An 18,368-nucleotide genomic window follows, 5' to 3' on the forward strand; every position below is an offset into this window, starting at 1 on the left:
AGTGTTATATTGCTCACGTAATATTTTAAGTCATTTCAGTATTTTGCAGTGGTTCTACCTCCTAACTTTTGCCTCATATTCTAAAAGCAAACAATATTATGATGGTGTGTTCAGAATTTTGCAAGAAAGCGGAGACTTGAGCTAGCAGGTATTTCCTTTTAACGACTCCCCAAATCCTTCACTGAAGTTCCACCTAATAAAAGTGGTGTCACCAAGAGAAAGAAATAGCATTTCCTGTTCATGAGAAGAATCTTTGCTTATGTAGGGAAGATTTTGTAAGCAAAACCAACCAGAGGACTCGACATAGAAATACTCCTTTTTTTGCTATTAATATTACAAACTCATTTTTGGCTTACCATGGATTCACTGATTAAGAGGAGAAGAAGAGCTTCTTCTACGTTGTCCCGAGGGCAGTAAACGCTGAAAGACAGAACACAATTTTCTGAGGAAGGTCAAGAATTATCCCATCCGCCTCTTTCTCATTTCACAAGAAGAGCAGTAACTTGAAACATCTCATACATAATTCATTTGCTAGGTAATACCTGCTTTTTCAGGTTCACACAATTAAAAGCTCTGAAACATATCCTAGATGAGCTATTCTGAACTATAAATAGATTATTTCTATTTCATAGCAAAGACAGCTATTTGGTTGGATTTTCTTCCTTCCTGGAGGGAAAAAACATCAAAACACTCAAGGTTTAATGCTTTACTCTTCCCAGCAGGCCTTTTGATGAGAAGTCAAAACCAAGAACACACAAAACTAGCACATCAATCAGTGACATAATTAGCAGTACTGAAGAGCATTCAAACACTCTCCTTCCTTCTGTCAATAACCCAAAATAAAAAAAGAACGCTTACTTCTCTTCTGTGTATAGCTCGGGCTTCCGACAAAGAAGATTGCTAACGTAAGACTGATCTTCCTTGTTCATGAACTCAGGAAGAGGATCAGATAAAGGGCTCCAGTAACAGTCTTCGCTTAAGGAGTGGAGAAGTACTTGGGCTAGCTGCTTGGCTGCGGTCTAGAGATCAGAGAACAGTACAGAGAAAGATGCATCAGTGAAGCCTTCTCAAACACACGCAGACACACAAAATATCCCTTCCTATGTCTCACCTTGGGAAGCAGACATACTGATACAAATATACATTACAGTACCTCTTTTCAGAGTAGCTAAAGCTGCTGCTACAAAGTCTGCCACAGTGGCTGTTGCTTCTCTCCTCCAAAAAGCCCACCCTTCTGCATTGACATGGTCTTGCTGCAATGCAATAGTTAAAAAACAGCCTGACAGGAAGGGACACATTAGTGAATGAAACCAGCTGACTGCCACCTGGACTTTTGAGACAATCTCACAAGTGTTTCTATTTCAGAGTATGATGACACTCCACTGCTTTCTCAGCCTCAAAACTTTGGATGCAGGTCACAGCCCAGAGATGACTTCTGCCTCAGGTTTAAAAGCACAACCCTGTAGCTGTTAATGTGTCTCCAACCACAGCTTTTTACAACTTCTTCTCTGTATTACTTCTGTGTTTTGTTGTGTGTTTTTTTTTTTTTGTTGTTGTTGTTGTTGTTGCTATAATAATAATAGAGGAAAGAGAGAAGAGGGTTAGAACTTCATGTTGAGACAACAACATCGCTTGCCCTTTCTGACCATTGAGCGCCCTTAAGTACTCGCTTTCCAGTTCCTATCCATAGCTGGCAAGCTGGGCCCAAAAGACACCAAGCTAAGTTGATTTTGCAAAGCTATCCTTGGCATTTGTCTCAGTTTAAACTCACATAATAAATCTCTAGCTTTTTGCATTGTAAACAGAGCAACATGCAAACAAGCAGAGGGAAATCAAAGCAGGGGCTATCTGCTGGGAATTCTCAGCAGCGCACTACTCTATGCTGCAAAACAAACATAGCACAGCACAGAAGCAGAATGAAACTTCAGCCCCTCTGTCCTAAATGCCTGCAAATATTTTTGAACTTCTCTGACTACTGCATATGGATTTTATGTGCGATTCATGCGTTATGATAAGGTACGAGGCTGCCAAGAGGCACTCTCTTAAACACCAGGGTAGGTACGATTGATGAACTGAACCACTACGACACTCGAGGTGTGACATCTGTGGGACCACACAAATCACACTGAGGTTTAAGAAAATTCAGGTCATCGGATGCAGAAAAACAACCTCTTTTAATACAAGATTCTGTATTGTCACCTACCTGAGCACACACAAAGTCACTGAGTTAGCCTAAAATGCAGCCACACTAGCGTGTGTGTGCTCTCTCTGTTTCTTCAGCACCAGAAAGGGAGGTTTCATAGCTACACCTAGCAAACAGCAAGCTGATTTGAATGTATGGCAATGCCTCAAAGAAATATTGTCACATACAACCCCCTGGAAACCCCAAGACCTTCCCTGCGCTTCTACTGACAAGTTACAGAAAGCCTTCTGTATCTAATGATGCTTTCCTATGCTTTTTATAGCAACTAACCATGAGCAAAATGGCCTAGGGCACCGTGACATTAGCCAGTATCATTTTACCATCTCGGTGTGTAATTATTTAGTCAGTTTTACCCTAAGGAGCCAACTCTCCTATATTTTTTTCCTACAGCTTTAGAGGGGAGGGAAGAATATTATGCCAGCAACAGAAAGATCTTTACTGTTTCACACAAAAGTAGGAGTACAGTTTGTGATAAGCCTTTCAAAAAGCAAGAACCAAACACTTGCAATGCCTTCGATTTTAACATACAGTACAGTAGCTGTGTAAATTAGCTTCACTCTTGTTTTGAATAAGACCAAACAAACCAGAACAGGCCAAGACCGTGATTTATGTTATTACTGCCTTTGGCTAAAAAAAGCATCATTATGCTTGGAGAACACTGCGATCCCACAAATTAGGAAGAAGAAAATTGTGTGTTTCACTTTCATGCTTGAAAAACTTGTTTAATTAAGCACGTTCCTCCCTTTGCCCTCTTGACAGCTCTTTAAAAATAAAGAAAATGAAAACACAACTTCCAGTAAAAGAGAAGTCCCAGGAAAAACTACTGGATGAACACCTTCAAGTTTCCCCTTAGGAGTAAACCCCCCAGGGGTGTTGGATAGCTCTCCCCAGCTGCGTAGGGACAGGAGCATTCAAGTGCCACATTCTGCCATGGTATAGGAACAGCAGATGGTTACACTCATTTCAGCAGAACAATAAAACAGATGAGCAAGAAAATCCCCTGAGTCCTGATCTCAATCTGGGAAAGGATATGACCATTTGAGTGTGACAATTATTTAAGTCACCTCTTCTAATTCCCTGCACGTTATTCCACATGCATGTGTATTCTCCACTAGGCATAGGTGATCCCTGGACAACAAGAAGATTCATTTCAAGAACAGAAGTTCCAAAACATATAAATGTGAGAAACCTAGGCAAAAAATTTACCCAGGTTGCCCCTTCTGCTCATGCTTTCATTGTATTTCTACATTTGCATATGAAATAGAGACACAGATCAGTCCATCCATTGGAACCCAGCACTCTCCATCTTCAAAACGCTAAGCAAAACCATGTCCACCTCTTCTTCAAACTTCTCTGGAATTACACAAAACACAAAGATAGCTAAACTTGTTTCATATTTAGTTCAGATCCATGTCAACACTTTTCAGGCTGCAGAGTTTTCATTCATGTTCTCAAGACTACTCTTCTCCTTGATGTTGATCTTGTCGCATCCTGAGTAACCTCAGGACAAGATCTCTTCAAGTGGAGGTAAGGAAGGACCATCTAAGTTAAACTACACAGTTAAAGAGACACAAATAAGTTTCCCCATGATTTCTTTACCAGAGGCACTCAGAACGGGAAGCAGAATGCAAATACAAAAGAAAAATCACTCTGTGCTACACTGTATTGAAAAGAGTTTTACATGAATACTGAAGCACTTGAACCTAAAAAAAGCCGCGTTTGTTGCAAGCACCAGAAGTACTTTATGTTGCTACATGCAAAAGTGAAGAGGTACATATGGACACATTGAAAAGCAAGCAAGAAAGCAAGGCATTATCACCTGGGATAGCACTATCAAACTCCATACATCTCCATTTATACCAGAGTTAGATAATGCACTGAAAAAAAAATAGATAAAAGTATCCCATATGCCCAGAGCTGAAGGCTCAGAGGTTTCAACTGGATAGCTCTCTGAATTAAGTGCATCACTAGACACGTCGCTTCCAGAAGTATTAAAAAAACAAACACAACAACAAGCAATCAACCGAGGAAAAATTTGTCCAAACGCCATGGTTAAGGAACAGAGAGAAATCCATCACAGCAGATGACCCCCACCTTCCCAGCTCCCACTCATTCCCCTTACCATTTTGAAGGTCTGAGTAGCTTTCGTTTCCACAGTCCGTAGTATTTCTCGCAGACTCCTCATTCCTTTCACAATATTGCTAAGGGGAGAGCAGGAAAAATAAAAAAAATCATAAAAAAAGCAAAAGAAAACGAGCACATTAGACAGGAAATATTTTCATGGTGCACCAAAGCTGGGCAACAGACTTGGCATTCGAGCAAGCCAACAAAACCACCACTGAGAGCAGAAGCGAGACGAGTCACTCCGAGGCAGACAGGACAATGGCACCGAGAGAGGCAGCGACTGTAGCATGCCTACTCCAGATGGCTTCCTAGGAGAAGATCACATTCACATTTGAGGAACAGAGGGGACATTTGGAAGCTTTTCATAGTTCATATTTATAAAGCAGATGCTTCTTCTTAAAAGCATCCACATCTCCTCTTCGTACACACAGACTGCACTGGTTTGAATTATAGCGAGCTGATGGGGTGCTTTTACGTGACGATTCCTTTTAGGTGGTGCTTAAATGCCTGGGGTCTGATGGTCCAAACACATGATGAAATTACAGTGGTTGAAACAGTTTACAGTTGGGCACCTAAAGTTGCAGGAACTGTCTGCAAGCACAGCTTAACCTACAATGAAAGTGGGTTAGGCTGAAAGAAATAAATCACATTCTGTGTACGCGATGAGCAATTAAAGCAGTCTAGTTGCCAAACGGTATCTTAACCCTGTGTCTGAGCACTACAAGAGATGGAGAGGAGTGGTTATACACTAGACATACTAGTTAGCACACTGGCAGCTTGTAAGGGTCTTCCAGGTTAAGAGCAAAGCCCTAACACCACAGTAACTCCAGAATAGTCTAGCTCACTTCCATCAAAGGGTGGAAGGTACCCGAAGAATTACAAGTCACGATGCAGGTGTACAGTCTTTATTCCAACCAAGACTCATCTCAAAACTCTAAACTTGGAGTAGAGAATTCTCATCATTACCTGACTGGTGGTAACCTACAGACAAGCATCCAAGTATGGCAAGATAAAAACACTGGTGATCCGCTCCTCTAGAGAAAGCCTGATGCTGTCTTTTTTTTTTTTCCCCTTGCACTTTCTCCTAGGTAAAGGATGCACTCATAATTTATCCAGGAAAAAAATATTGAGGGAAATTTTGTAAGCTGGACTTTAACACTTCAGCAAGCGCTTCACTTACATGGCCTGGTGCATTTTTGTGGGTCTAGAAAAGAATATACACACAGGTATGCAGTTCTGGACCTTAAGCTGAGGAAAGCAATTAGGCACATGGTGGTATTTACACACATGAGCAGTCACACCAAAGCCAACAGAACTATTCACAGACTGTTTAGTGCCAAATACTCCAAAACAAGCAATTCCTCCAGCTGCACAAAGAGCATCTGCCCACTGTCTCCCCTCAGTTACTTAATGAGTGCCAGCACGTCCTGTACTTCCTTGGGCTCCCCAAGAGGCTGGGTAGAAGAGTTGTGCTGTACAACAGCTCCACAACATTTTCAGAAATGCACGTTCCGATTTCTTGTTATGATAACAGTATTTTTTTTTCTCCAAGTGACAATGGATCCATTCACTAGCAACAGAAAGATCAGTGGCTATTTGCAAAGCCAGTTAATGCCACATTTGGCATATACTTAGAAACAAAACAACAAAAAACAAACAAACAAACAAAAAAAAACCTAGAGAATGTACTAAAAAAGACCATTTTATTCCCAGGACACTGGAGAACCATTTCAGTTTTGCTTTTTAGACAAGGCCATAAACCAAGTCAACACTTCATAGGAGAACCACTGTGCTCCAGAAGGACGGGGAGAGGAAAAGGAAGGATTATGAACCACTGAGGTGAAGGGAAGAATCAATAGCAAGCTGCTGCCCTTCTGCAAGTAGTCAGGGTTGAACATGAACCACAGGCCAAACACCTAGACCACCTTCAGCAGAAGGCAGCAGTGCCCAGCAGGCAGGCAGGAGGAGCACCCAGTGCCTCCCTGACAGGCTCTTGTGTGCTCAGGCTCTCCCAGAGGGCACTCGCTGCAGGCCCTGAGCTCTTAAGTCGGAAACATGCGAAGCATCTGACAGCAATACCAGTTCCACAGGACCGAGGATTTGCTTTGGCAGCCCGTATGTTTTGAACGTTATTGAACATTATTGAGCTGTCACAGGAGACAGTACACCTGCCAGCAGCTGGCAAACACACCCCGCTGCAGGAGTTTGCCTTTCCACTCAGTGCTCCAAGGCACTGGAAGGCCAAAGAGCACACACACACTTCATTTTGAGCGTATGAATGCTACTCATGATTACAATGGACTTACTGTTCCACATTAACAGATGCCCTTCACATATTAAACATGCATGCACTTGATGAGGTTTCTGAAAATAGAACCTGAAGAAAGCAAAAATAAAAGCAGGTCTTTGAACAGAAATAAGCGTGTGTTGATAAGCAGATGAGGATATAAACACAAAACCCTTGGCAATCCATGGTGAATCTGTTTGATCTTGTCTAGATCAGGAATTAAGCAATTCTGAGCCCCCCCAAGATTGGGACAGAAGACTACTTGGAAATCCAAGGTACTGGTGGCTCAAGTCAGGCAGAAGCAAACATTAGGTCATGGAAATTACATGAGCTGAAAGACCCCATAGGCCCCTACTGCACTGCTGAGATGCCAGAGAAAGAAGTGAGGAGGAACAGGAAGAAAAAAGCACGTGGTCATTAAATGAACTGCCTTGGTTTTAACCACAAAGGTAGCAACAGAAGTATTTTAAAAGCCATGATGAAATGTGGTTTAGGATTCAATTACATTTAATTTAATATAGAGGAACAGAAAATCATGAGTACGAACTGTGACAGACAGCATCTTGAGTGGCTCAGTCCAGCTTGGCATGAAAATACTTTTTTTTTTTCCACGGGTACCCCCCTTATAAAGGGTAATTGATTACCAAACTACTAATTAGTCACACCACATTTATGTCATATTGTTTGACTACTACTACACAAAATTTTAAGATAAGACCATTAAGAAATACACTGTTTTCTGTGCAAATTGATGGGAAAGAAATACAGATACTAAGCCAAAGCGGACCCAAAAGTAAGCATCAGAAGATCGTGTTCTCATCCCCATTCATTAACTGTAAAAACCTAGGCACTAACAGGTGGAAGAGATCATCTTCGGATGACCGCATGGCAATTTGCAGAGCCAACTCTCTGGGGGAAAGCACACAAACAGCAGCAACACCGTTGCCTCTGCACAGCTCCTTTTGCATCTCTCACAGGTTTCTAAAAATTCATACTCTCTCCTTCAACAGCGGTTCATGCAGAGGCATAAAAAGCACCCACAGACAACAACCCTGGATTCTTATGAAAGATGCAAGACGAGTAACTACAAAGAACACAACATTTTCCCAGTGGCACCCTAGCAAGTAGGACCAAAGAAAAGACCACCAAAACAACAATAAAAGCTTAGCATTTATCTAGTTTCATCCAGTAGACAGGAAGACTCAAAATTAATAACTACCTTTACTAGGTGCTAGACTGGGAGGACTGAGGAGGGGATGAAGGGCAAGCAAGCCCATATAAATTCCTCAGAAAAGATTAGTATTCTGGCAGAGACTGTCCTACCTTTCTAGATTAGATTCCACTGTAAAAATAACACATACATGAAGTTCCTCTTTCAAAGTGCCTTTCAACAGAAGCCTATAAAATTTCAAAAAGGGAACTGAGAGCGCTAAAAAAATATGACAGGAGGAAGGAAGAAAAGAACTGTGTAAGCTTGCCCTCGTAGGCAATTTCATCAGGGTTTTCCAAAGTAATTCAGGTCCCTGACTTGAAGGCTCATAAGGAAATCAGATTTTTACTGAGTGTTTAATGCTTATTTTTTCAGAAAATCTTTTTCTTCAGAAGTGTCTAGAGCTGCCAAAACCAACAGCATCTTCTGGAAAGCCCTGACATTTTTATTTATTTTGCCTTTGCTACTCCACACAAACTTCAAATGTCATTAAAAGAGCAGCACAGAAATAACCATCATCCCGCACAGGTGAAGCCTATTTGCTCTAAGCAAATAAGAGCATTTAGACCAAGCCCCTACAGCACTATAAAATAATAATACCCATTCAATACGAAATAAGGCAGTCAAGGATGAGCCTAACCTTCACAGAGAAGTCACTCAGAAAATCAGAAGCAAACGCTAACATGAAAGGCAACAGGCTGCATCCTCCAGTACAACGTCTGCCTGCCTATCTTCTGTATCCACAGCACCAACACCGGACAAACAGAAGAAAGCTTCCTCAGGATGCAGAAGGGCAAACTGCAGAAGTGTGCTTTCAGCAATGCAGTGTTGTTTAAGTAAATATCTCTTAACAGCATCAGGGGCTGGCACAGCTGCAGGACTTGCTGGTCCTTACAGCACGCACCTTTGCTTTGTAGGGGTGCGCATGAGCGAAGGAGGTGCCTTCTTTCCACCACCACACACTACAAGAGGGAAGGGCATCCCTGATCATACTCCAGGGTGTTGGCAGCAGGAACAAACACAAGCTGGACAACACCTCTCCCATCTCTCAGCTCACCTGCCCAAGGAGACGTCAGCCCTCCTAAAGGAAATAAAGTATTTGCTATTCATTCTCTACACAAGGGCCACTGGGAAAGGACCTCCTTTCCTAGGACCTATCCCCCATCAGCCTGGGAGATCAAAGGCCTATTTCCTACCTGGACAAGCTGAAACCAACAACGTTTCTTTGAGCCTTGGGTGGAGAGATTCATTATATACAGGAAAAACCTTCTCCCCTCACCCAACCCCCCTTTCTTAATACATCCCAATGCTGCTTATGCCCTCTCGTGGCAGAAAATGCACACTAACACAAGCAGAAGGTACAGAAACAAGCTGGGGATTCCTGTTTGTCTTATTTTCCCATTGGCCCTTTAATTTCACTGGATCTTGCTTCTGATTTGCACTGACGAAGTGCAAAGCAAATGGAGCTTTGTTCCTGCCACAGTCAAGCCAGCTCTGAGGCTGTTCTTCCATCAGGAGACAGCCACAGAGAACATTTTGCTGCTTGTGCAGCAATTCAGCTTATAATCAAAGCAGTGCTTGATTCACGCACGTATTTTATTTCCAAATTGTTTTCTAGTAGTTTTTTTTTTTTCTTTTTTAAAAGGCTATCATTAAAATAACGTGGGGAGGGAGCAAGTGGGGCTCCCAGTAACAGCTGAAACAACCCACTAGATATACTGAACTGATGAATACTGAATTTAAAATGCTGCTGAATAAAAGGAACATGAGTGAGTTTGTTATTCAAAAGGTGCCTAGAGGACATCAGTGCCATACGTTCTAAATGAGATTTTATTTTATTACATAGTTAATGAGCTTACTGGCAAGTCCTGAGCTTTTGTTTCACCACCAGACCAGTAAAGGGCGAATAAAGCCTACTCTTCGTGCTACAGCTGGACAACTACCACTTCACATGGTAAAACCACCTACCTCTCCCAGATTACTGAGATGATGCTGAGACTATGCCTCATACTTATAACCTCATACTTCTTTACACATAAACTCGTACCCAGTTGACTACACGGATCATTCCATGATATCTGGGCTTGTGAATAAAGCCTTTGGGTTAAAGAAGGCTTACCTGAAGGCACCTACCATGGACGTGCTTGCAAGTACAACTTCACTGTACGTGCAGGTTTTTAACCCTGACTTCACATGAAACAATGTAGAACACCAAGGATACTCATAGTATAGGATACTCATATCACAGCTGCATTTAAATAGTTATTAGGGGAAAAAATGTAAGAAAAACCTGAACAGAAACTGTCCTTCCTCAAACAGAGGCAAGAGGTATCTTTTTTTTTTTTTTTTTTTTTTTGCTATTTACCTCCCTAGTTTTCTTTCTTTTCCTTCTCCTCATATTTTTTATTTTCCCCTTCCTTCTCCATTTCACTCTAAAGGAAGAGTGAAGAAAAGGAGATAAAATATCTTTAGGAGCAAAGGTAAAAAAAAAAACCAACCAACCAAGATGAAATACTTTGAAAAGGTGGTTTGCTTAAGGAAGTTTACAGAACTCTGACCAGTGATACTACACAGAGCAGTGAGAAATTCAGTATGTGATTCCTTAAAAACAAATGCGATAATATGCTACAAACACAGGAGCAGGGAAGGAAGAACCCTTACAAGTATTGTTTACAAGTGGTGAACAGATTGTCCCCACATGGCAATCCTTCCACCAACTAAATGGAGTTTGAAGATACTGCCTGTTTTAGGGGTCACCATGCCCTCATCTACAGCTTCTGAGGGTGGGCACTCTCTAGTAAAACCACACAGAACTGGGGTTTTGATCAGGACATTAAGACCTTAAAAAAATAAATAAAAGAAACAACCCTTAAGACTTGACTGAGCTCTAAACCAGGTCTTGTGGCTGAGCATTTAAAAAGAACTCAGCAGTATTTAAATTCCACTCACTCTCTATGGTCAGACTCCCCTCATCTCCACAGGGAGCAAAGCTGAGTCAATACAACAAAACTGTTCTACTCCACCCTACTTGTGGGTCCGGAAAACTGAGAATTAGGATAGGGTGTGGGAAAGGGAGAGCACGAAGAAAACCTGAAGCGAGCCAGCAGCAGAAAAAAAAGTCACAACAGAACATATGAAGAAAGAAGCTTTCATCTGTTCTGAGACAAAACATGCAGTACTATCTATTTTTATGAACATCTGCATCCACCTACCCCTTCTTTAAATGAGTCACGTAGGCACTCTGTAGAGCTGCTTCCAGGAAGTAGGACAGTTCAAACTCAGAGTATGTCATGTTGCTGCCCTTTATACTCCTTGAATGTGTGCTGTTTAAGGTCTGCAAGAAAAAGAAACCAGTGGGATTACAGACAACTCTTTGAACGAGCCATTTCCTCATAAGCCAGAGATATTGCCAGTAACAAAATGTTAGCTTCAACCTTCAGATTCCTCCTCAGAGGACTTGAAATCTTACCTTCATCAGCTATTCAAAAAACCTTCCAAAGTCAACCTTAAAATGAACTATACAGTGACTTCCATGAAACATCCTGTGTGCAATGCAAGTTTTGAAGCACCACCCCTTACTACTTTACACCTTCAATAAAGCGAAAAGCTACACATTAATATCGAGGGCTTCAGAAATACTACTCCAACCACACAGATCCAGCATCTTGCACAGAAATATAAACACAATGTTTAAGTGAGTATATCCAGCTTAACATAATGTAAATATTTGTAAGAGTTAGTAAACTCTAAGGAGTATCAATGGAAGAATCTTAGTCTTTGCTCTTTTAGCCTTACCAAACCTCTCTTGCTTTGGCTTCCTTAGAAACTGTCTCTTCCAGTAGGGCTAACAAACAGCTTTCATTGCTGTAAGCTGCACTGTGTAAACTCTCCAAAACAGGAATGAAAAGGACCTATGGACTTTGAGTACATGAATCCTGCATCCCTCTGAGTCCAGAAGATGAATGAATTGCTATTCAAACTCTTTCTCTTCCTGGCATACATAAATTGTCAGTAAAAACATTTACAGTGCCCAGTACTGGCAGGAACTGGTCCTTCTGCAAGGAGAGGGCAGTACTTAATTTTAAATAAAAAGACAAGTAGCTTTTTCCTTACAAAAAACAGACCAAATAAATTGTTATCTGGCTTTCTTCATGGATTTTTGTGTGTGTCCCAAGCTTATTTTTCTTGTTTTAATGCAATTTAAAATAAGATCTGGAACAAACACACCGTTGCTACTGAGAAGAGCAGAAATATCAGGTCAGAGAGTAAAAGGCAGTTAAGTTACAGAACAATAGGCAACATTCATTGCCTCAGTGATGCTCGTGTCAAACATAATGTGTGGCAGAAGACAGGGTGTGAAAACTTACGGTGTGCCCCGGCTAAATGCAAGTAGGCAAAGTAGCAGATACAGAGATCTCTAAGCATGTGCCCAGTAAATCAGTGGCATGGATTACAGCTCAGTGCAGAGCTCACAGTACCCAGCATCCTAGCCAGCCACTGACTAAGCAGTTAATTGATACTGATCCAGGTTCCTCCAGTTTCACCTGGAAAAGGCGAAGCACGAGCAATTAAACTGCTATCGTCGACCCAAAAGGTTACTTTGAGCTCATGAGGGATCTCGATATCCAATGCTGTGTATCACTTACATGGCAGATACGTAAAACATCTCGGGTTCCTTCATGGTGGCACCTGCTATGCAAAGCCTGTCATCCCTCCTTAGTAAGAGCTAAACTTGAGATAAAGACTCGAGCATATCTGAAGTATTCAAAGCTTTACCGCAGGCAAAACTGGTTTCCACACGTCATGCTCAAAAGAAACTGGCAGAGACCAGATAAACAGCTGTTTTGCAACTGCTTATACTGAAAAACTCAGCCCACAGAAATGCTAAGGCACTTCATTCTTTTGGGCTTGTTCTCATGTTCCTCGTCTATCACTTGACCTTTCCGCCACCAGTTCTGCTGTCAAAATCCCTCGATGTCCCACCCAGGTCACCAGGTAACACCCTGAGCACACTTCTTACCTTTTCAAGCTCCTGCAAGTACACTTGGGCAACGACACACGCAGTCTCGAAACAAGCCATGACCTCCTCCTCCCTCTCACACAGGCGAGCGCGTGAGGCGATTGAGTTGGTCGAGCGCTCCAGCGACAGACCTGCAAAATAGCAGCACCTTCCTGAACCGCAGCCCCCAACAGCAGCAGAGTCATGCTATACTTTCGTTTACCAGCTGACAGGAAGGCTTTTCCATACATAGGCTTCTCCCTAGTTTTAGGGACTTTTAGGAAAAGACCCAAGGAAAATAAAATTCCTACACATGCAAGGCGTTTTTTGTCATGCTGCTCTAAACTATGGTACCACTGCATGCTTCTACAGTGCCTTTCAAAGATTTTATGAAGAAAGGACATACAGTCCCCCTGGCAGGGACAAGCAAGCAGAGAAATTATGGCCTGTATTTCCAAAAATGGCTATAGATTTTGGGTGCTTCAACACAAGTGCTATTTCAGAAACACCCTGGCACTGGATTTGAGGGTTTCTAAGTGTCCACTATTCCAAGTGAAGCCTTCAATGGCAGCAGTTTTGAGGAACAAACTTGGAAAAAGATAAAACGGAGTTGGAAAATCTGAAGCCTCTTGTGGAAAGTCTAAGCACATGCAAATTACACGTGGACACACAGCAAGCTCTTGACAAGACATAAGAGACTCTTCAACTACACGATCACCCTCCTTTCCAAAGAAAAAAGTAATTGTTTTTTGTACTACTCAAACTCTTCCTTGTGTCACCAACCAACCCCTCTCATAAATATACAGCACGTTAATTGGAGACCCACAGCTACTGCCCCTACAGCAGAACTCTTTATTATTTGATCCTTGTCTAGCATCCTACTACTATATCCTTTATATATCTAGGTCTACTTTAAAAGGCTGCTTATCTGCACACTTTTTACTCTGATCCACGTAGATTCTTATATTCTTATGCCACAGCACATCTCCACAACACATCACTGTTTGGCAGCTTAGGCCTTCTACACCAAAGCAACTGCAGGGATGCCTAGTAGCCCACACAAGTCGTAAACTGTTCAATACACATTTCCCAGTAAGTTTTATGTATAACACTCCCTAATAATAATGAAAAACTTGTAACGCAAACTCCTGGCCTTCCTGACACAAATCCATGGAGGTATGAAAGACGAGCTGCCTGCCAGGCTCTCCAGAGAAGCAATTTGGACCATTGCAGCATGCAGCAAAGGCCTCTGCCCCACATGAGGAGCTACAACACGTACACCAGGAACCACACACTCTCCTTGTCTCACACAATCCTCGGCACCTCAGTACAGCTCGCTTTGGGAGTCTTGTGGCAAACCGCTGTGAGGAGGCCATGGGGACTACCCCGCGGTGAACGCTGTGGTAGGAGCACTCGAGCTGTGGAGCCTGAGGTTCCTAGGCAGCCTCAGCGTTGTTTACTTCCCACATTCAGAGTTTCTGTTTTGTCCCCTTGGTAACTGTAGTATGAGTTTCCTTATCTCATGCTTTGCAATTGAGCCAGACGTGAGCAGTCAGTTCAGCGGGTGCAGAAGAGAAGATATCCCACAGATCTAAGTTCAGGAGGTGGCTCCCCACTGTCCTCTCCCAATTCAGGGGTGCACAGCCCACTCCAGAAGGAGCTGTCTAGTGGAAACACTCATCTGTACCTTGCACCATTGAAAATCCTGACCAGACCAGAGCAGGGGAAGTAGATTTACAGAATCACAGAACAGTTTGGGTTAGAAGAGTCCTTAAAGATCACCTAATTCCAACCTCCTGCCATGGGCAGAGACACCTCCCACCAGCCCAGGCTGCCCAAAGCCCCATCCAGCCTGGCCTTGAGCACCTCCAGGCATGGGGCATCCACAGCTTCTCTCATTCACCACCTGTTACAGTGCCTCACCACCCTCACAGTAAAAAAATTCCTTCCTTATATCTAATCTAAATCTACTTTTTAAATCTACTTCAAACTGACAGTGTTTGGGGGACAATAATTATTTTGCTGTTCTTCACTAGCACCCATTCTGTGGTGTCTCTTTTCTACAGACATCCATCTTGTGTTAGAGAAGCAGCATCCCATAGATTTTGTCTTCCAGTCCATTTCTGAAGTCTGTGGCTTTTTATCATGGGGTTCCCCCACCCCGTATTTCAAAGCTCCTACTTCCTTACCCTGTCACTATGTAATGAAGGGGAAAAGAGGAAATTAACTCTCTATACAAAAAGAGAAAACATTCAGCAGAGAAAACATTACATCAACTTATTCTTCTCAGATCCATCTCAGTTTTATCTACCTCTGAATACCCAGCCATTCCCCTTAACAGAAAATAAATTAAAAAAAAAAAAAAGCAGTGTTGCATTTCAGAGGCACTGTCCCATGAAGCACAAATTAGGGATGAGGACCCTGGAAGAAGCCCAGTACAACCCACTGACATTCATGCAGCATCTAATCAGGCTGCAAGAGCCATCCTAGCACAGCCTGCATGGGGGCGGTTATCGTGGGAGATGTCACACAGAGAGAACAGGCTGATAAAAGCCATTTACATGCATGCTACAGCCCACTGCAAGGAGCTACTATCTCTAAGCTCTGATGTGGGGGAGGAAAACAAGCAGCCTCTGCCAGCACCGAGTACTGACAACAAACATGCCATCCATGCAGGCAGAAAAACAGAGGTGGGGCCGATCAGAGACAGGGTAATAAAATTCCTTGCCACAGTAAATAGAGACCAATATATGATGCATTAAAAGGAGACAGTATGCTACATTGCACACATTTTTCCACTTATAAAGGGCAAGAGGGAAAACTGACCCACATGATGCGAAATTAGTCATAGTGCTTTCTGCTCATACCGTCTGTGCTGACCTGATGCCACCAGCATGCAAGATCCTCTACGGAACCTGAACAAGGCTGTTCGTCCCTACCACAGAAACACGAGAAGAAAAATCAGAGCAAGCAGGCTGCAAATCCAGCAGATAAAATGAAGAACAGAAGAATGAGAGCTCCCTAAACCTGCAGCCACCGGTTCAGTTCCCACAGTGCAAAGCCCCAACAACCGCAGGTTTCCTCGAGTTGCAGCTGCGTGTGGACAGCACTACTTACAAGCCCTCCAGCCCTGAGGGCATAAATCCCACCAACTCTGCTCTGCTCCTCAGCTATCAGCACAGAAAGACCTTTGCAGCATAACATACATTTTTAATTCAACTCAGTTCCCAAAAAGCTTCAGAAAAATCACAGAGCGCATGGTACCGCCACATGGGATTTAGTAAGAAAGCGTGGCTCTTACTCAGAATTAACTTCCAAGTAAAGTATAAAGTTATATGCTTTCTTGGTAGCTGGTTAAGGTAAACAGATGTAGGTATTTTGTAAAAACAGTTATGTTAAGACAGTAACAACTTAGAACTTACCTATGCTAAGATTTTTACTAATTTTTTTTTTTTTTACTAATCAAGGGCCCCAATTTAAACACACACACATGCTTACATATGGAAGATACAGCTTTCAAATGGGGTATGCCTCAGGCTGAATATTTAAAGAGAGACTTGCTTCCAAATCATCTTTTATAAAAGAAAAAACTCTTCCCACCCACTTCAGAGGCAGTAGCTTTCCATGTATAGAAACACATTTTTTCCTTCCTGAATAAAGAAAAGGCTCCCATCCACTTCTAGTTTCCCCAAAAATTCATCTCTGGCTCTTGATCTCTCTAATCTTTGCTTCTTATTTTCCCTTCTAAAGCTAATTTGCATTTATGTCAGTAAAACACACACCATAAGGCTTGTAAGAGGTGTCACGGACTGAACAAATTTCTTCCTAGAGTTGAAGTGCGCTGCTTTTCACGGAAACCTGAAAGGGGACATTCTGTGAAGGCTTATTTCCACTTTCATCTCACCCAGTCCTTGCCAAGGGAAGAAAGCATATCATGTGGCTGCAGTGCTCTGAAACATTATTACCAGAACTGGAAAAATACATGTGCAAGTGGACTTGAGAGCTTCGATTCTCAGAGACAGAGATCACAGGAAAATTCAAGTTGGAAGGGGTCTTGGGAGGACTGTAGTCCAACTTCTTGCTCAAAGCAGGGTCAGCTCAGGCTCATCAGGGTTTTATCCAGTCTGGTTTTGAAAGCCTCAGTGCACAGATGGTGACTGCACAACTGCTAGTGAGAAGAGAAGGCTAAAGCAGCTTGCTTCTTTTCTTCCAATTCATGAACTAGTTCCCCAAATAGCAGCAGTGCTCCAGCTCAGTAGGAAGGACATACCAATCCACTCACGGGTTCTTATTTTCCTTTTCACGCAGACCTCCATGCATTTGGATGAGTTAACACAGCTGGGAAACAGAGTGTTTACTGGTAGAAGAACTCAGGGTCAGCAGCAGCACACTACTTTAAACCCCTTTTGCCAAGCGCTAGCCTGTGGCTGCTAAAGCCCTGCAGCCCAGCAGCAGGGGCAGTTTAATGAAGGAATTAAAGAAAGACCACAGTGCACAGAGCACGAAGCCTACCTGTTGTTACCCCTGTGTCAAACACAGCTACAGGAACTCAAAGCAAAAAAGAGCTTAGGGTGGAAGTTACAGCCCTGCCAACAGCACCAGTCCCAGCCTGCAAGGCAAGGACCTGTGCTCATATGCCCTGCAGAAAGGCTACCCTGGCCAGAAGCCAGCGTGCCATCAAGCTGAGGACATGCAAAGGTGTTACAACAGGACCACAAATAATTTGTCTTGAGGTAAGGTGGTGGGCAAGCACATCACGAGGCACTCAGCCTGCTGCAGTCTGGATTAGCTTGACCTAGGGCAAGACCCAGTGGTGTGTGTTATTTCTACCACAGTTCACAGCAGCTTCAATAATTCACATCATGGGTCTTGATGCTCCTCTCCTCAGCAACTGGGTTACAAATGTTCTCCGAGGTGGCCAAGCTCTAGCTGACTGTTAAAGTGAGGAAAAAACTTCTTGACTGGATTACCTGTGAAGCCAGAAGGTGGCAAGCATGTCTGAGATGCCACCTCAGTTCCCATACCCTTGCTCAGTTCCACATAGGCTGTGCGCACCTCGCTGCATCAGCCACCTGAACCCAAGGGTGCTGACTCTGCTGATACATCAAAAGGTGCTGCCCAGCATCTGGTGGCTCTTCACGGCAGATCTTTGAACCCGGACTTCAACCTACAACAAGGCAGTCTCCAGCCCTTTTGCTCACACACTCCTAATAGCAAGGAATTTTATTGAGCACACAGCCCCAACATACATATTTTTAAATTATATACACGCTGCTGTACATAGTACATTATAAAACACAAAAATACAAACCGGAAGAATGAAAAAGAAAAGTTACACTGCTCAGTTTCATGAACTGTACAAAACTTTGTTCTCACTAGAGAAATATTAATTTTTAGGAAGAATAATATGCTTGATTATGGTTACTTTTGAAAACAAATCTTGATTTAATGCAGATACATTGACAGGAAGGTCTGGTTCTAGGGTAAGATTATCTTAATACCTGGCTTTAATGGCTGTCAGTGCTAGCAAAGATATGTAGATCCA

The 18,368-nt window shown here is 42.7% G+C and overlaps 1 protein-coding gene across 2 annotated transcripts in view; it reads right to left on the reverse strand.

Annotated features, from left to right (window-relative positions):
* The window catches only part of TTC7A (tetratricopeptide repeat domain 7A), a 164,127-nt gene that overhangs the window by 132,810 nt on the left and 12,949 nt on the right, over positions 1-18,368 (reverse strand). For both annotated transcript variants that reach the window (XM_082756289.1, XM_082756290.1), the window contains 5 exons: positions 12,845-12,975; positions 11,037-11,158; positions 4,326-4,404; positions 859-1,019; positions 357-420 (listed from right to left, as the gene is read on the reverse strand). In XM_082756289.1, the coding sequence (XP_082612415.1) occupies positions 357-420; positions 859-1,019; positions 4,326-4,404; positions 11,037-11,158; positions 12,845-12,975 (557 nt within the window). The remainder of the gene's footprint in view (positions 1-356; positions 421-858; positions 1,020-4,325; positions 4,405-11,036; positions 11,159-12,844; positions 12,976-18,368) is intronic.

Source organism: Aythya marila (genome assembly GCF_965140915.1).
Source record: "Aythya marila genome assembly, chromosome: 3".
Lineage (NCBI taxonomy): Eukaryota > Metazoa > Chordata > Aves > Anseriformes > Anatidae > Aythya > Aythya marila.